This window comes from Scyliorhinus torazame, chromosome 29 (assembly GCF_047496885.1).
Source record: "Scyliorhinus torazame isolate Kashiwa2021f chromosome 29, sScyTor2.1, whole genome shotgun sequence".
NCBI classification, from domain to species: Eukaryota; Metazoa; Chordata; class Chondrichthyes; order Carcharhiniformes; family Scyliorhinidae; genus Scyliorhinus; species Scyliorhinus torazame.
Genome location: NC_092735.1, coordinates 20,177,460 through 20,194,319, shown reverse-complemented (window position 1 = coordinate 20,194,319; position 16,860 = coordinate 20,177,460). Strand labels below are relative to the sequence as shown.

General features: G+C 50.8%; 1 protein-coding gene across 3 annotated transcripts in view; it reads right to left on the bottom strand.

Moving 5' to 3' along the window:
- LOC140403919 (guanine nucleotide-binding protein subunit alpha-12-like) overlaps positions 1–15,414 on the bottom strand; it is a 56,276-nt gene extending 40,862 nt beyond the window's left edge. Inside the window, exons 1-2 of one of the 3 annotated variants that reach the window (XM_072492165.1) lie at positions 15,071–15,403; positions 13,927–14,430 (exon numbers count right to left, since the gene is read on the bottom strand). In XM_072492165.1, coding sequence (XP_072348266.1) covers positions 13,927–14,415 — 489 coding nt within the window. In that variant the 5' untranslated portion in view covers positions 14,416–14,430; positions 15,071–15,403. Of the gene's footprint in view, positions 1–13,926 lie in introns of all 3 variants that reach the window. The other 2 variants (XM_072492164.1, XM_072492163.1) reach the window with 2 other exon arrangements.
- Between the last annotated feature and the right edge of the window lie 1,446 nt (positions 15,415–16,860).

Genomic DNA, 16,860 nt, shown 5'->3' with positions numbered 1-16,860 from the left:
CTATTCTTCTCCACCCCAGGGTGTGCTAACCTATTCTAATCATTCTAGTCTTAAGGGACAACCTTCCCATCTCGGCACCCTCCCTTCACTACACTGTCTGTATGGCAAGCATTCAGTCGAAGGATTTGACCTACTTTCACGTCCGATTCGATTTGTTTTTTGTCCTTGACCTCCTCCCCCCCCCCCCCCCCCCCCCCCCCCCCCCCAATCTCTCTCGCAAGAATGAGTCAGTCGGGTCTGTTCTTTAACAAAGGCCCCTCCAGCCTTTGGAAGTATCTATGCAAAAGGTCATGGTCACCATGACAACTTGTCCAGCACTTTACCCTGATTGTGTGCAGGGGATGTGTGTGTGTTAAAATTCATGGTTCTCATTCACCATTGCTACTAATTGTCAGGGCAGAAAGTTGCAACAATTTCAACATTTAATGAGAGGCAATTTCAGAGCAGACTGGCGGCTTCAGTTAGCAAGCCAAGAAATAGGCCGAGGAGGCAGTGCACGGATTAAATAAACAGTCTATAAAGAGAGTGGGCGGGAAGTTACAGACAAACAGGAAAAGGGAGCAGGGAGTCAGGATGTAAACTGGAGTAAAAGACTCAACAAAGTAAGTGACTGAGAATCTGACGGAACTAAAGACAACCAGATTGAGGAAAAGGTCCAAGCTGAGGGCAAAAGTCAGAGAGGGGACACAAAGCGACAGCAATAAACCTGGTGGCAGTGCAGAGGAGGGCCGAGTTATGAGGGAGAGTTCGGCTGGTCAGCCTTGAGAGAAGGTTAAAGGTCGGGAGGGCGGCAAGATGGCGTAGCGGGTAGCCTACAACGCTGAGGACCCGGGTTTGATCCCGGATCACGTGTCTGCATGGGTTTCGTCCCCACAACCCAAAAATGAGCAGGGTAGGTGGATTTACAGTGCAGAAGGAGGCCATTCGGCCCATCGAGTCTGCACCGACCAACTTAAGCCCTCACTTCCACTCTATCCCCGGAACCCAATAACCCCTCCTAAACTTTTTGGTCACCAAGGGGCAATTTAGCATGGCCAGTCCACCTAACCAGCACATTTTTGGACTGTGGGAGGAAACCGGAGCACCCGGAGGAAACCCACGCACACACGGGGAGAACGTACAGAGTCCGCACAGATAGTGACCCAACGGGGAACCGAACCTGGGACCCTGGCACTGTGAAGACACAGTGCTAGCCACTTGCGCTACCGTGCTGCCCCTAAATTGGCCACACTAAATTGCCCCTTAATTGAAAAAAAACATAATTGGGTACTCTAAATTGCGATGGCGCATATTTGGGAAGCGCAAGAAGCCGGAATTTGAGATACGCGGAGACCTCAGAGGGCTGGTCAGGGCTTGGGGGTGGGGGGGTGGGGAGGACCAGGTGGGGGGCAGGATGTGGCTCATTCCACATTCAAAGGTGGAGACAGATCGAGTAAGGGTACCGGCAGCCATGGAACTGGGATCCTGGCAAACGATGATCAGGGCGGAGGCGAGAGAGGGGAGAAAAATCAGGACCTGGACTGACTTTACGGTATGACATTCAGAGGAATGCAAATAGCAGAGAAAGGCAATTCGAGTTTCTTTATGATAGCAGAACATAGCCTTCCTCCGTCCATTGTGTCTGCACCAACCCTCTGAAAGACACCCTACCTCGGTCCACTCCCCTGCCCTAGCCCCGTAACCCCACCATCCACCTAACTTGCACATCTTTGGACTGTGGGAGGAAACCAGAGCAGCCAAACGAAAACCACGCAGACACGGGGAGAACATGCAAACTCCACACAGTCACCCAAGGCCAGGATCAAACCCGGGTCCCTGGCGCTGTGAGGCAGCAGTGCTAACCTCTGTGCCACCATTTAACCCCGTGTGGTGTTGACTTACACATTCTGTCCTCTCTCCAATAAAGATGATTCCCTATTGGATTTATTGATGCCTATTTTATCTCATTCTGGACTTGTGCACATGAGGGAATATTTTCTCTATTTCTACCCCCTCCGAACCCACTTCATAATCGTAAAGATCTCTATCGGAAACTGGCCAAAAGGAAACTTACGACCGATATCACCAGGTTTTTTCCCCCACACACTCACCATCCTGATTTGGAAATATATCGGCCGTTCCTTCACTGCCCCTGGGTCGCGATCCTGGAACTCCCTCCCTAACAGCACAGTGGGTGCGCCTACACCACATCGACTGCAGCGGCTCAAGAAGGCAGCTTGCCACCATCTCCTCGAGGGAAATTAGGGATGGGCAATTAACGCTGGCCCCTTTAGCATTGCTCACATCCCATAAAAGAATAATAGTTTTATGAAAAATGCCAATAAAAAAGTTTTTTTTAAAAAAAAGAATAATAATTTTTAAAATTCCACTTTGCATTGTAGAAGTAGTCTTGGGGCCACTACAATCTATGATCATCATTTGGCAGCACAAAATTGGGTATCGCTGAAAAAATAGACAAGTTGTCAAAGCTTTTCATTTTGCACTCATCAGGGCAATTTGCAAAATTATCAAATTTTAATTGGAACAGCAATTTATAATTCATGAAATGAGGATGTTGACTGGTTGGCAAGTGGACTCTGATTTGGTTATGATGTTGCCATGGGAAATGCACCAGTTAATGAATGACTCATTAGTTTGTTGACAACCGTCATCAGTTGACTGGCGCATTCTTCATGGCAACGCCTCTGCCAATCGGAATCTACTTGCCAACCGGTCAGCACTCTCTTCTCATGCAGTGTGATTTGTTGTTCTTTGTATGTTTGGTTATTCTTGTCCTGATGAGTGCAAAGTGAAAAGCTTTGACAACACGTGTCTTTTTTCAGCAATAATCTCCAAAGTACAATGCACGAGGTTTTTTTTTTTACACGTGAGATGCAGGAGCTGTAGAAATGGCGAGGATTGGAAGTTCAATTTTACCTACTGTACAGAAAACAGCAGAAACACTGCATGTCGTTCATGAACGGTACAATGTCTGTATGCAGTTCCGTCTCGGGTCTGATCCTTCAAGATGAACGTCATATTAGACATGTTTACTGTCAGTTACTCTCTCCTCCCCCATGTATACCCAGTGTTTGCTGGAATCCCAGTTCCATGGGAGCTGGCAACCGTACTCGGTCTCATCCTTCAGGCAAGCGCTCAGACAGCGAGCGTCAACAGCTTCTCAAACGCAGAAAGAGCCACTCTCTGTCTCCGCCCGATGCCCATACCTTCCGAATCCAGCCAGAGCCACTGGCTAGCGATCGGGGGATGGGAGGCCATAACCTCCTCCAGCCCTACAATCCTCCGAAATCTCCGCATTCCTCCAATTCGGGCACCTCGTGGATTCCCATCGCCCTATCACTGGCAACCATGCCTGCATCTGCCAAGCTTTGGAGTTCCCTCCCTGAGCCTTTCATAGGAACAGGAGTGGGCCTTTCAGCTCCTTGAGCCTGCTCCACTGTTCAATGAGGTCATGGCTGACCTATGACCTAACTCCATAAACCTGCCTTTGGCCCATATCCGTTCATAACTTTGCTTGACAAAAGACTTTCGATCTCAGATTTAAAGTAACAACTGATCCAGCATAATTTGCTGTTTGTGGGAGAGAGTTTCAAACCTCTACCACCCTTTGAGTGAAGAAGTTCTTCTTAACATCTCTCCTGAACAGTCCAGCCCTAATCTTTAGACTATGCCCCCTAGTTTTAGAATCTCCAACCAGTGGAATGAGTTTATCTTTATCTATCCTGTCTTTTCCAGTAAATATCTTGGAAGACTTCGACCAGGTCACCCCGTAACCTGGTAAATTCTCGAGAAAACAGGCCTAATATCTTTAATCTCTCCCCATAACTTTACCCTTGTAGTCCAGGTATCATTCTAGTGAACCTACTTTGCATTTCTTCCGAGGCCAAAATATCCTTCCTAAGGTGTGGTGCCAAGATCTGCTCCAAATGGGGTCCAGACAGGGTTTTGTAGAACTGCAACATAACTTCTGTGTCCTTACACTCACAGTCCTCTAGATATAAAGGCCAGCATTCCATTAGCCTTTCTGATTACTTTCTGAAATTGTTCCACTTTTAATTTGCTCCATAAAGCCGACCTCTTGGACCAAGCTTTCAATTACCTGTCCTAACATCGGCTGGGTATCAGATTTTACCCGATAAAGGGGATAGACAGTAGGTAGTATAGTTGTAAAGTTGCTGGACCAGTAGTCCAACGGCCAGGCTAACGCTCTGGAAAGCTTTGAATCAATTAATTCATACATCATAATGAATAATGATCATGAAGCTACCAGATTGTTGGTTAAAACCAACTGGAACACTAAAGGCCTTCAGGGCGGAAAATCTGGCACCTTCACGGCATATACGCCCTCCAAAATGGCCGACAAAACCACTCCTTTGCAGGCAGCTCACCGAGATCTGCACAAGAACAGGCAGCAAATGCTTGCTTTGCTGGACTTGCTCAGGTCACCAATTAAAACAAGATAACACTCCTGGGAAACAACTTTTTTTTTTAAAGCTGCATGAAAGTCGCTATGTAAATGCAAGGCGGGATGTTGTTGGCCATCAGCTAATGATCGGGAATGAAACAACAAACGGGTTTTTCCTCCTCCCTGGCTCAGGGGCACGGAGGCCGACTGGAGCAACCACCATCCATAGATATTTTTTATTTATTTATTGGAATCCATAGAATCCTTACAGTGCAGAAGGAGGCCATTCGGCCCACTGCGCCTGAACCGACCCTCTGAAAGAGAACCTTACCTTGGCCCACACCCCCGCCCTATCCCCATAACCCCACCTAACCTGCACGTCTTTGGACTGTGGGAGGAAACCGGAGCACCCGGAGGAAACCCACGCAGACACGGGGAGAATGTGCAAACTCCACACAGACAGGCATCCATCCCCCAATCCTTCCAGTTTCCACGGTATTGGTCTCCTTACTTTGGGAAGGAGGTAAATGTGTTGGAAGCAGCTCAGAGCACATTGCTCGGCGTATGGCGTTATCATAAATGTAAGAACTGCAAGGGTTAATGAAATGTCTAGATCAGCCACGAGATGGAGCTACAGTTACAAATATTTAAGACATTGATGCTAAGGGAGAGAGAAGTGAAGGAGTTAGCTAGAGTCAGACTGAAGGAAAAATAGTGTGAGTAAGAGCAGATCATAGTTTATTATAGTCTAGAGATTAGTTGTAGGTGAGCGTAGATTATATGTTAATTATCAACTGTGTATTATTTAGGAGTACATGTCGACTCCAAATTTCTACAGCTCCTGCATCTCACGTGTAAATTTATAGCTCTGTTCAAGTTAAAGCTATTTTGTGGTCTTTGTGAACACTACGCCAACCATCCTGCATTTAACAACACAAAGAACACCACACGGCGAATAGCTGTAATGGGCGTATCATCTTTAAGGGAAGGCTGGCCAGGCCCGAATTGTAAATGCTGGAGTTTAGAAGAATAAAAGGTGACTTGATTGACACCTTGAAGAAACTGAAGGGTGTTGACAGGATGGATGTGAAGAGGAAGTTGTCATAATATCCACTCATGTATATAATGAGATGCAGACAGGCAGTGATTGACACACAGGATGACCAGTAAGCACACAACACAGTGCAGCCAATCACCAGACAGGACACTACCACTATAAAGCCAGAGGGCACTGGGTTTCCCGCTCTCTTGGGACCCAGCCACTGAGACAGACAGAGTCCACGAGCTAGCACAGTGCAAACACCATGCGGTAGCTAGTAAGCCTGGTCAGGCTAGTACAAGGTCTCCAATCAGTTCAGTATAGTGTCGACCCACAGCTGAATATGTATATCAGTTCTATCGTTGAATAAAACAGAGTTGGATCTTCTCCAGTGTTAGACGTCTGTTTCTAGCTTCCCTGCATCGAGTGCAGTCCATATCGAACCTACCTGCCTAACACACCAGAAGTCACCTCACATGTGGGGGATTCTGGAACTTGGGGGTTGCTTGTTTAAAAATGAGGGGTTGCCCGTTGAAGACGGAGGCGAATTTGTTTTCTCTCAAGAGGGTTGAGTGTCTCTGGAACTCTCTTCCTCAAAAGGCAGTGAAAGCAGAGTCTCTGAATATTTTTAAGGCTGAGGTGGATAGATTCTGGGACAAGCAAGTGGGTGAAAGGTTGTCGGTGGGGCAGGAGTTTACAACAAACTCCAAGATGGCGCCGGAGGGTGGAGACTCACTGCGAGCTCTCCCAAACAGATCCTCTTTTTCCATCTCTTACAATCGTACTAATCTTTTAAAATTTAATTCTAACACTCATATTATCACTAACCTTTCGCTTTTATCTTCCCTTTACAGGTTTGAAGACCCTCTGAGGCCCATGGAGTGGACCTTGTGACTACACTCCTGTATGCTTCACCTGATGCCGGTGTCTATGTAGTTACATTGTGTACCTTGTGTTGCCCTATTATGTATTTATTTTGTTTTATTTTCATGTACTAAATGATCTGTTTGAGCTGCTCGCAGAAAAATACTTTTCACTGTCCCTCGGTACACGTGGCAATAAACCAAACCAAACCAGTCTGTCGACAACGGAGATGCCGAGACCTTTCAACGTGATCTTGACCAATAGGAACAGTTTTCTTTGCAATTGGTTGCCTTCTCTCTTTGCTAGCACGGAAGGTGGCCATTCGGCCCATCGGGGTTGCACTGACACCCCGCAAAAGAGCATCCCACCTAGGCCCAATCCCCCACCCTACCCCCATAACCCCACGTAATCATTGGACACTAAGGGGCAATTTAGCGTGGCCAATCCACCTAACCTGCACATCTTTGGACGGTGGGAGGAAACCGGAGCGCCCGGAGGAAACCCACGCGCACACGGGGAGAACGTGCAGACTCCACACAGGCAGTGACCCAGCGGGGAATCGAACCTGGGACCCTGGCGTTGTGAGGCGGCTGTGCCGTTCTTTGTCCACATTCTCGGTGGATAGCTCAATGTGGAATGCTTTAAAAATCCCCAGCGGCAGGGCCACAGGACCACCTGGCAGAGAAAGAGGCTGTTGGGCCCATCATGGCCGTTGCCAGCTCTTTCCACGAACACCATTTTACTCTTTCCCCGCAAGCCCTCTTCATCCACTGGGACTGACAACTGAAATCTGCTTCCCCCACCTTTTGCGGCAGCGGGTTACAGACCCTAACGTTGCGGTGTAAAAGGAAAAATTCTCATTTCCCCTCTGCTTCTTCTGCTAATTAACCTCAGGACCGTCCGGCTGGTCATCGACCGTCCTGCCAGTGAAAAGAGTTTCTGTTTAATGCCTCTCGCCAAGTTGTTCCGGATTTTGTTCCCTCTTAGCCTTCAATACTCCAAGGAGAACAATCTCGTTTCCTCTAAGATTTTATTAAAATAATGAGATAGATGAGCCTCGAACTAAAGGCCACTGGTTAAAAATAAGGGGCGGGATTCTCCCATTCGACGGCAGAGTGCCCACGCCATCAGAAACGCCGTCGTGTTTTACGACAGCGTGAACGGGCCGCTGGGAGTACCGATTCTGGCCCCTTCGGGGGGCCAGCACGGCGCTGGAGCGGTTCACGCCGCTCCAGCCTCCCGTCCCGGCGCGAATTGTGCACCGCGGGATCAGCGCATGCGCAGTTTCTCCAGCGTCAACGTGAGTATGCGCAGTGGCGCCCACGCGCGTGGGCGGTGGCCTCCCTCAACGCGCCGGCCCCGACGCAACATGGCGCGGGAGTTCAGGGGCCGCGCGTAAGAAAATAGGCCCGGGGAATGAGAGACCGACCCGCCGATCGGTGGGCCCCGATCGCGGGCCAGGCCCCATCGGAGGCCCCCCCCCCCCCCCACCGACGCTGCGCACAGAGGTCCCGCGGGCTGCAACCGGGTGTGGACAGCGCAGGTGGGACTTTGCCTTTTTAGAGCGGCCGCTCAGCCCATCCGGGCCGGAGAATCGGCCACTTGGCCATGGACAGCGGCCCGCAACCGGCGCCAAACACGCCGGCGCCAATGCTCCGCTCCGCGGAGAGTCGCGTGCCGGCATCGGGGCGGCCTGGCCCGGTTGCGGGGACCCCATTTAAAAAGGTGACGATGAAGCGAAATCCTTTCTCTCAGAGTCGACGAGTCTTTGGCAATTTCTTTGACTATTTTTATGGCAGAGGTGGATGGGGTAAGCATGGGGGTGAAAGGTTATGGGAGTAGCCAGGATGTAGACTTACGCTTACTCTCAGATCAGCAATGGTCTTATTAAGTGGCAGATCAGGCTTGAGTATGGCATAACTCCATCTTCGTACGATTATGTGTTGGACTGTATCTTTAAAGTTAAAGATTTAATGGAGCAATGAAGGCCATCTTATGATCTGCTACACGTTCTGCCCGACTGCAAGCCTGGCCGGTGTGGATTGGGTATCATTAGAGACTGGGGGCCCAGATCATGTGCTATTGAAATACACGTGTCAGGTTTAGCATCTGAAAGCAAAGGTAAACACAGATGTTCTTGTTATTGCTGACTTTCAGAGAGAAGCTTCAGAGAGTATTCTGAAAAGGAACATAGAGAGACAGAGAGAGAGAGGGGGAGGTTGAGAGAGGGGTAGAGAGAGAGGGGGGTAGAGAGAGAGGGGGGTAGAGAGAGAGGGGGGTAGAGAGAGAGGGGTAGAGAGAGAGAGAGGGGTAGAGAGAGAGAGGGGTAGAGAGAGGGGTAGAGAGAGAGGGGTAGAGAGAGAGAGGGGTAGAGAGAGAGAGGGGTAGAGAGAGAGAGGGGTAGAGAGAGAGAGGGGTAGAGAGAGAGGGGGGTAGAGAGAGAGGGGGGTAGAGAGAGAGGGGGGTAGAGAGAGAGGGGGGTAGAGAGAGAGGGGGGTAGAGAGAGAGGGGGTAGAGAGAGAGGGGGGTAGAGAGAGAGGGGGGTAGAGAGAGAGGGGTAGAGAGAGAGAGGTAGAGAGAGAGGGGTAGAGAGAGGGGTAGAGAGAGTGGGGTAGAGAGGGGCGTAAAGAAAGAGAGGGGTAGAGAGAGCGAGAGGGGTAGAGAGAGAGAGGGGGGTAGAGAGAGAGAGGAGGGTAGAGAGAGGGGTAGAGAGAGAGAGGGGTAGAGCGAGAGAGGTAGAGAGAGAGAGGTAGAGAGAGAGGGGTAGAGAGAGTGGGGTAGAGAGAGAGGGTAGAGAGAGGGGTAGAGAGAGAGGGGTAGAGAAAGAGAGAGGGGTAGGGAGAGAGGTGGGTAGAGAGAGAGGCAGGGAGAGAGAGAGTGAGGCAGGGATAGAGAGAGAGCCAGGGAGAGAGGGAGACAGGGGAGAGAGGGAGAGAGGCAGGGAGAGTCAGAGATGGGGAGAGAGAGAGAGAGATACAGACAGACAGAGACAGGCAGAGAGAGAGAGAGATAGAGAGAGACAGACAGAGTCAGACAGACAGACATGGAGAGACAGACCGAGAGAGACAGACAAAGAGAGACAGACCGAGAGAGACAGACCGAGAGAGACAGACAGGGAGAGAGAAAGAGATAGATACAGAGAGACAGACAGAGAGAGGCAGAGGGAGAGAGGCAGAGGGAGAGAGAGGCAGAGGGAGAGAGGCAGAGGGAGAGAGGCAGAGGGAGAGAGAGGCAGAGGGAGAGAGAGGTAGAGGGAGAGAGAGGCAGAGGGAGAGAGAGGCAGAGGGGGAGAGAGAGGCAGAGGGGGAGAGAGAGGCAGAGGGGGAGAGAGAGGCAGAGGGGGAGAGAGAGGCAGAGGGAGAGAGAGAGGCAGAGGGAGAGAGAGGCAGAGGGGGAGAGAGGCAGAGGGGGAGAGAGGCAGAGGGAGAGAGGCAGAGGGAGAGAGGCAGAGGGAGAGAGGCAGAGGGAGACAGAAGGAGTGAGACAAAGTGAGTGAGAAAGAGGGAGAGAGATAGAGGCAGAGAGGCAGGCAGAGAGAGAGGTAGACGGGGAGAGAGGGAGCGAGAGAGAGAGGCAGACGGGGGAGAGGCAGGGGGAGAGACAGAGGCAGAGGGAGGCAGAGGCAGAGGGAGGGAGGCAGAGAGATGCAGAGGCAGAGGGAGGCAGAGGGAGGGAGGCAGTGGGAGGGAGGCAGAGGGAGAGGGAGGCAGAGGGGGAGAGAGGCAGAGGGAGAGAGGCAGAGGGAGAGAGGCAGAGGGAGAGAGGCAGAGGGAGACAGAAGGAGTGAGACAAAGTGAGTGAGAAAGAGGGAGAGAGATAGAGGCAGAGAGGCAGGCAGAGAGAGAGAGAGGTAGACAGGGAGAGAGGGAGCGAGAGAGAGAGGCAGACGGGGGAAGAGGCAGGGGGAGAGACAGAGGCAGAGGGAGGCAGAGGCAGAGGGAGGGAGGCAGAGAGAGGCAGAGGCAGAGGGAGGCAGAGGGAGGGAGGCAGTGGGAGGGAGGCAGAGGGAGAGGGAGGCAGAGGGAGAGGGAGGCAGAGGGAGGGAGGCAGAGAGAGGCAGAGGCAGAGGGAGGCAGAGGCAGAGGGAGGCAGAGGCAGAGGGAGGGAGAGGCAGAGGGAGGGAGAGGCAGAGGGAGGGAGAGGCAGAGGGAGGGAGAGGCAGAGGGAGGGAGACAGAGGGAGGGAGACAGAGGGAGGGAGACAGAGGGAGGGAGACAGAGGGAGGGAGACAGAGGGAGGGAGGCAGGGGGAGGGAGGCAGGGGGAGGGAGGCAGGGGGAGGGAGGCAGGGGGAGGGAGGCAGGGGGAGGGAGGCAGGGGGAGGGAGGCAGGGGGAGGGAGGCAGGGGGAGGGGGACAGAGAGAGGGAGACAGAGGGAGGGAGACAGAGGGAGGGAGACAGAGGGAGGGAGACAGAGGGAGGGAGACAGAGGGAGGGAGACAGAGGGAGGGAGACAGAGGGAGGGAGACAGAGGGAGGGAGGCAGAGGGAGGGAGGCAGAGGGAGGGAGGCAGAGGGAGGGAGGCAGTGGGAGGGAGGCAGTGGGAGGGAGGCAGTGGGAGGGAGGCAGAGCGAGGGAGGCAGAGCGAGGGAGGCAGAGGGAGGGAGGCAGTGGGAGGGAGGCAGAGGGAGGGAGGCAGGGGGAGGGAGGCAGAGGGAGGGAGGCAGACCGAGTGAGAGACAGACAGAGAGTGAGAGACAGACAGAGAGTGAGAGACAGACAGAGTGAGAGACAGACAGAGAGTGAGAGACAGACAGAGAGTGAGAGACAGACAGACAGAGAGTGAGAGACAGAGAGTGAGGGACAGACAGAGGAGTGAGAGACAGACAGAAAGCGAGACAGACAGAGAGTGAGGAACAGACAGAGAGTGAGAGAGTGACAAAGCGAGACAGACAGAGAGTGAGAGAGTGACAAAGCGAGACAGACAGAGAGTGAGAGACAGACAAGAGTGAGAGAGTGACAAAGCGAGACAGACAGAGAGTGAGAGACAGACAGAGAGTGAGAGAGTGAGAGAGTGACAAAGCAAGACAGACAGAGAGTGAGAGACAGACAGAGAGTGAGAGACAGACAGACAGACAGAGAGTGAGAGACAGACAGAGAGTGAGAGACAGACAGACAGAGAGTGAGAGACAGGCAGAGATTGAGAGGCAGACAGAGAGTGAGAGGCAGACAGAGAGTGAGAGGCAGAGAGTGAGAGACAGACAGAGAGTGAGAGACAGAGACAGGTGAGGGAGACAGAGAGAGACATAATGACAGAAATGAGGACTCCAATAAGGACTCCAATTCTTTGGGGAGTGTGCTGCATAAAGCATAAGGTTATCGGTTATGTTAAAGCGTCAATAAGGATCCTCTTTTCTGAGAGTATTATTTGCCTACTAAGCAATGTTTTGTCGATGTTAATTTTTGTTTGCTATTACAGTAAAAGTTTTAAAACCTGAAACCTTCTCATGCGATATCTTTGTCACTGGGAATTCAAATCTGTTTTTAAAATGTTATCAGTCTCTACAGGGGTTGTAACAACTTGCATAAAGTTCCCTACCCCCAGTGCAATCTTCTACAATGTTCTGGCTGAGGGTGATGTGAAGGGGCAATGCTTTGACTTTTGGAGGGGATCCGTAACTGTGACCCAGCAGATACTGATTACATACTGATACAGTACTGTGCTGCCACCCCAGCACATCACTGCAGGAACTCCCCAGGGTGGTGTCCTGGGCCTAACTGATCCATCAATGGTTCTCCGTCTATCATAAAGGATCGAAAGTGGCAATATTTGCAGATGACTACACAATGTTCAGTGACATTCGCGACTCTTCAGATACTGAAGCAGTCTATACCTCGCATGCAGCGTAACGCTGACAATCAGGCTTGGGCTGGTAGGTGGCAAGGGACATTCAGGTCACACAAGTGCCAGGCAATTCTAATAAAATTACTATCTCAACAAGATAAAATCTAACCGTCTCCCTTTAGCATCCAATGGCACTACCTTGCTAAATTCCCCACCATCAGTATTGTAAATGTTACTCATGACCAGAAACTTAATAGGACCGGCCAAAAAATATACTGACTCCCCAAAACATGTCCACCATCTACAAGGCACAAGTCAGGAGTGTGATGGAACACTCTCCACGCGCCTGGATGAGTGCAGCTCCAACAACACTCAAGAAGCTCGACACCACCCAGGACAAAGCAGCCCCGCTGGATTGGCACCCCATCCACCACCTTAAAACATGAATTTCCTTCACCATTGACACCCAGTGGGAGTACCGACCCTGCTGGAACTCAGCAAGGCTCCTTCGACAGCAGCTTCCAAACTCGCTACCTCGACCATCTAGAATACAAGGGTAGCAGATACCTGGGAACCCCACCACCTGGAGGTTCCCCTCCAAGTCACTCACCACCCTGACTTGGAAATATATCGGCCGTTCCTTCACTGCCGCTGGGTCAAAATCCTGGAACTCCCTCCCTAACAGCACTGTGGGTGTACCTACACAGAATTGTTACCGTGGGGAACAAGGCCATTCGGCCCACCGAGTCTGTATCAGCTCGTCAAACGATCATCGTCATAGTGCCATTCCCCTGCACTTTTATAGAATTATAGAATTCCTACAGAGCAGGAGGCCATTCGGCCCATCGAGTCTACACCGACACTCTGAAACAGCATTCTACCTAGACCCACTCACCCGCCCTCTCCCTGTAATGCCATAACCTATCTAACCTTTGGACACCAAGGGGCAATTTATCATGGCCAATCTACCTAACCTGCACATCTTTGGACTGTGGGAGGAAACTGGAGCACCCGGAGGAAACCCACGCAGGCACGGGGAGAACGTGCAGACTCCACACAGTCACCCAAGGCCAGAATTAAACCAGGGCACCTGGCGCTGTGAGGCAGCTGTGCTAACCACTATGCCACCATGCTGCCCCTAGAAACTTTGTTCCTATTCAAGTAACATCGAATGCCATCCCGAATGCCTCGAAGGGGCTTGCCTCCACCACACTTCCGGACGGGGTGTTCCAGACCCCGACCACTCACTGGGTGAAAAATAATTTTCTCACACCGCATGGACTGCAGCAGGTTCAAGAAGGCAGCTCACCACCACCTTCCCAAGGGATAATTAGGGATGGGGACGGAGCCAGCGACGCCCACATCCCATGACGGCACAGTAGCTAGCACTGTTGCTTCACAGCAACCAGGTCCCAGGTTCGATTCGGGCCTCTGGTGACTGTGCGGAGTCTGCACATTCTCCCCGTGGCTGCGTGGGTTTCCTCCGGGTGCTCCGGTTTCCTCCCACGGTCCAAAGATGTGACGGTTTGGTGGATTGGCCATGATAAATTGCCCCTTAAAGACCAAAAAGGTTAGGTGGGGTTACTGGGATAGGGTGAAGGTGCGGGCTTAAGTAGGGTCCAAGGGCTGGTGCAGACTCAATGGACCGAATGGCCCCCTTGTGCATTGCAAATTCTATGAATGAATTGTAGGAAAATAAAGAGTTAACACCCATTTCAAGGAAAAATGAATTGGGTGGAGTGCCATTTAGGGTGCTCAAGCAGTTGTATGCATCAAAATTGGCAAACTTCTGGAGACGGGCATTGCTCCCGCACCCAACATTTAAGTTACTCACCAGCTGGAACTCATTCCTTCTCCTGTAGGCCTCCTTGATGCTCTGGTCCTGCCACAGAGCTCGAATGGCTGGGTAAACCCTTTGAAAATATCCTCCTGCAGCTCCTGCACAACTGCCTTCAAAGGCCATCAGAAAGAGGCCATGCTTCCCATTCTCCCAGTTGCCCCAGGCTAGTCGCAGCTTCTCCCGGGCGTCCACCAACACCCGCATCCCCGTCATGATGTTCCCGTAAATGGTGTCCCGGAATTCCTCCAGGGTCTTTCGGTCGAAATCCTGCCCGTGGATGATCCGCATCTGCTTCAGGAAAGTGCTCTTGCCACTCTCGCCGGCCCCCAGCAGCAAGATCTTCACCATCCGCCTTAGGTAGGGTCTCTCCCTGGCCAGCATCTGATCGATCCCTTTGCTCCTTCTCCTCATCTCCACCTCGTCCTCCGATCCGAAGCAATTCGGGAAGCAACCGTTCGCCCAGGCATCTTCCAACCCAGCCATAACTCCTCCACGCAGCTTCCAGGGAGAGAGAAACGATTTACAAAAGTTGAACAATAAACAGGGAGCGAGAAAGTTTTGAGAAAAGTTTAGCTGGGAGAGGGAGAGCATAAAAGTTTGAGAAAAGTTTTACAAAGTTGAAAAGACTGTGAGGGAGAGGAAAAAAGTTTTACAAAGTTGAAAAGACTGCGAGGGAGAGGAAAAAAAGTTTGAGAAAAGTTGGGAAAAACTGGGAGGGAGAGGAAAAAAGTTTGAGAAAAGTTTTAAAGACTGGGAGGGAGAGAAAAAAAAGTGCGAGCAGTTTTACACAGTTGAAAAGACTGGGAGGGAGAGAGAAAAAAGTTTGGGTGAAGTTTTGCAAAGTTGAAAAAATTGGAAGGAGTAAAATAAGTTTGGGAAAAGTTTTACAAAATTGTAAAAACAGGGAGAGAAAAAAGTTTTTTTTTAAAAACAGGGAGAGAGTAACAGTTTGAGAAGTTTTACAAAGTTAAAAAAACAGGGAGAGAGTAACAGTTTGAGAAGTTTTACAAAGTTAAAAAAACAGGGAGAGGAAAACGTTTGAGAAAAGTTTTACAAAGTTTAAAAAAAAGTTTGAGAAAAGTTTTACAAAGTTGAACTAAAACAGGGAGAGAAAAATTGTTTCTAGTGCTCCACATACAGGGTATTTCAAGTGAACTAAAATGTCTCAGTTTGCCATTCTGTCCAATTCAGTACACCAAGCTCATTTCTTTTTTTTTTCTTCAAGTGGATTTTTTGTTTGTGTCTTGTCGCCTTGCTCTCTAATGTCCAGCTGAGTCAATGGTCGTGGAATGACATTTGGGGAGGGAGAGAGAGAGAGCTGAAACAGCTGCCAATCGAGTGTCTGCTGAAGTCTCTCCTCCCAACCTCCAGTAAGGAGTGAGAGAGAGAGAGAAATCCCAGAAATGAATTTTACCACAATGGCAGCCCTCGGCTCAAAGAGGGCTCTGCACCAGCATACGATGCATCTTTGCAATCTGTCCCCCTCGACACACTTTCTGCATCTTTTTGAGAATCCAGGAGAGAGCAGGAAGGTGGAAAAAGCAGCATAAAGTGACGTCTCTGTCGAAGTCTGTGTGTGTGTGTGTGTGTGTGAAGTGAGAGGTTTAAACAAAAGCTTTGGGTTTGCTGTGGGTTCATGGGCAGTGTCTGTATCTCACTGCCCCAGGGTTAGGGAGTCACAACAATTGAGGGTGTCACACCACTGCAAATTGTCAGATTGCCAGAACTTCAGTCGGATTTTTGGTGGTGGGGTCAGAGTTCACTCAGTTGCTGTGGCAACCTGCACTTTTACGTGCATGTTGAAGCCTGGAGCCATGGATAGTGATAGGAGAGGTTCCAACACACCATTGACCAGGATCTTTTACTTGCCCGTCCAATTCTCCACCCCGCCCTTCGCCGATTGGCGCGGTGGGTGGCACCGGACGATTTAGGATGTGGAAGGAAACCGGAGTACCCGGAGGAAACCCGAGTGGGAATCAAACCCGAAGCTTCCGGCTCAGAGCCAGGGACTGTGGCCACAAGACCTCCACAAGACATTGCCGTGTAGTGGCAGTGATGGGCAACCGAGGCTGGTGAGTGGGCCGCATGAGTGACCCTCCTTCATCTCAGGGGCCGCAAAATTGAAATCGGGGCTTGTTCACTAACCCTGACCCCATGAATAAGATGAAATATATTTAATACACGCAGGATATTTGATAACGAGTTATAGAAAATGCTTAATCATTCATATCTTCATCGAATAGTGGCACAGCGGTCAGCACTGCTGCCTCACAGAGCCAGGGACCCAGGTCCAATTCCGGCCTTGAGTGGCTGTGTGGAGTTTGCATGCTCTCCCCAGGTCTGCGTGGGTTTCCTCCGGTTTCCTCCCACAGTCCAAAGAGGTGCAGGTAAGGTGGATTGGTCATGTGAAAATTGCCCACTAGTGTCCAAAGGTGGGGTTACAGGGTTAGGACAGGGGTTGGGCTGATGTAGGGTGCTCTTTCAGAGGGTCAGTCTGGACTCAATGGGCCAAATGGCCTCCATCTGCACTGTAGGGATTCTATAGATTCTGTGGAACTGTCATCAACACAGTAGCGCAGTGGGTAGCACTGTTGCTTCACAGCTCCAGGGTCCCAGGTTCGATTCCCGGCTTGGGTCACTGTGTGGAGTCTGCACGTTCGCCCCGTGTCTGCGTGGGTTTCCTCCGGGTGCTCCGGTTTCCTCCCACAAGTCCCGAAAGACGCGCTGTTAGGTGAATTGGACATTCTGAATTCTCGCTCTGTGTACCCGAACATGTGTGCCGGAATGTGGCGACTCTGGAATTCTCACAGTAACTTCATTGCAGTGTAAATGTAAGCCTACTTGTGACACTAAAGATTATTATTATTGACTTCAAATGGTAAAAATAACATAAATATTTACACTTAGGACATGGCTTCTCAGTCAATG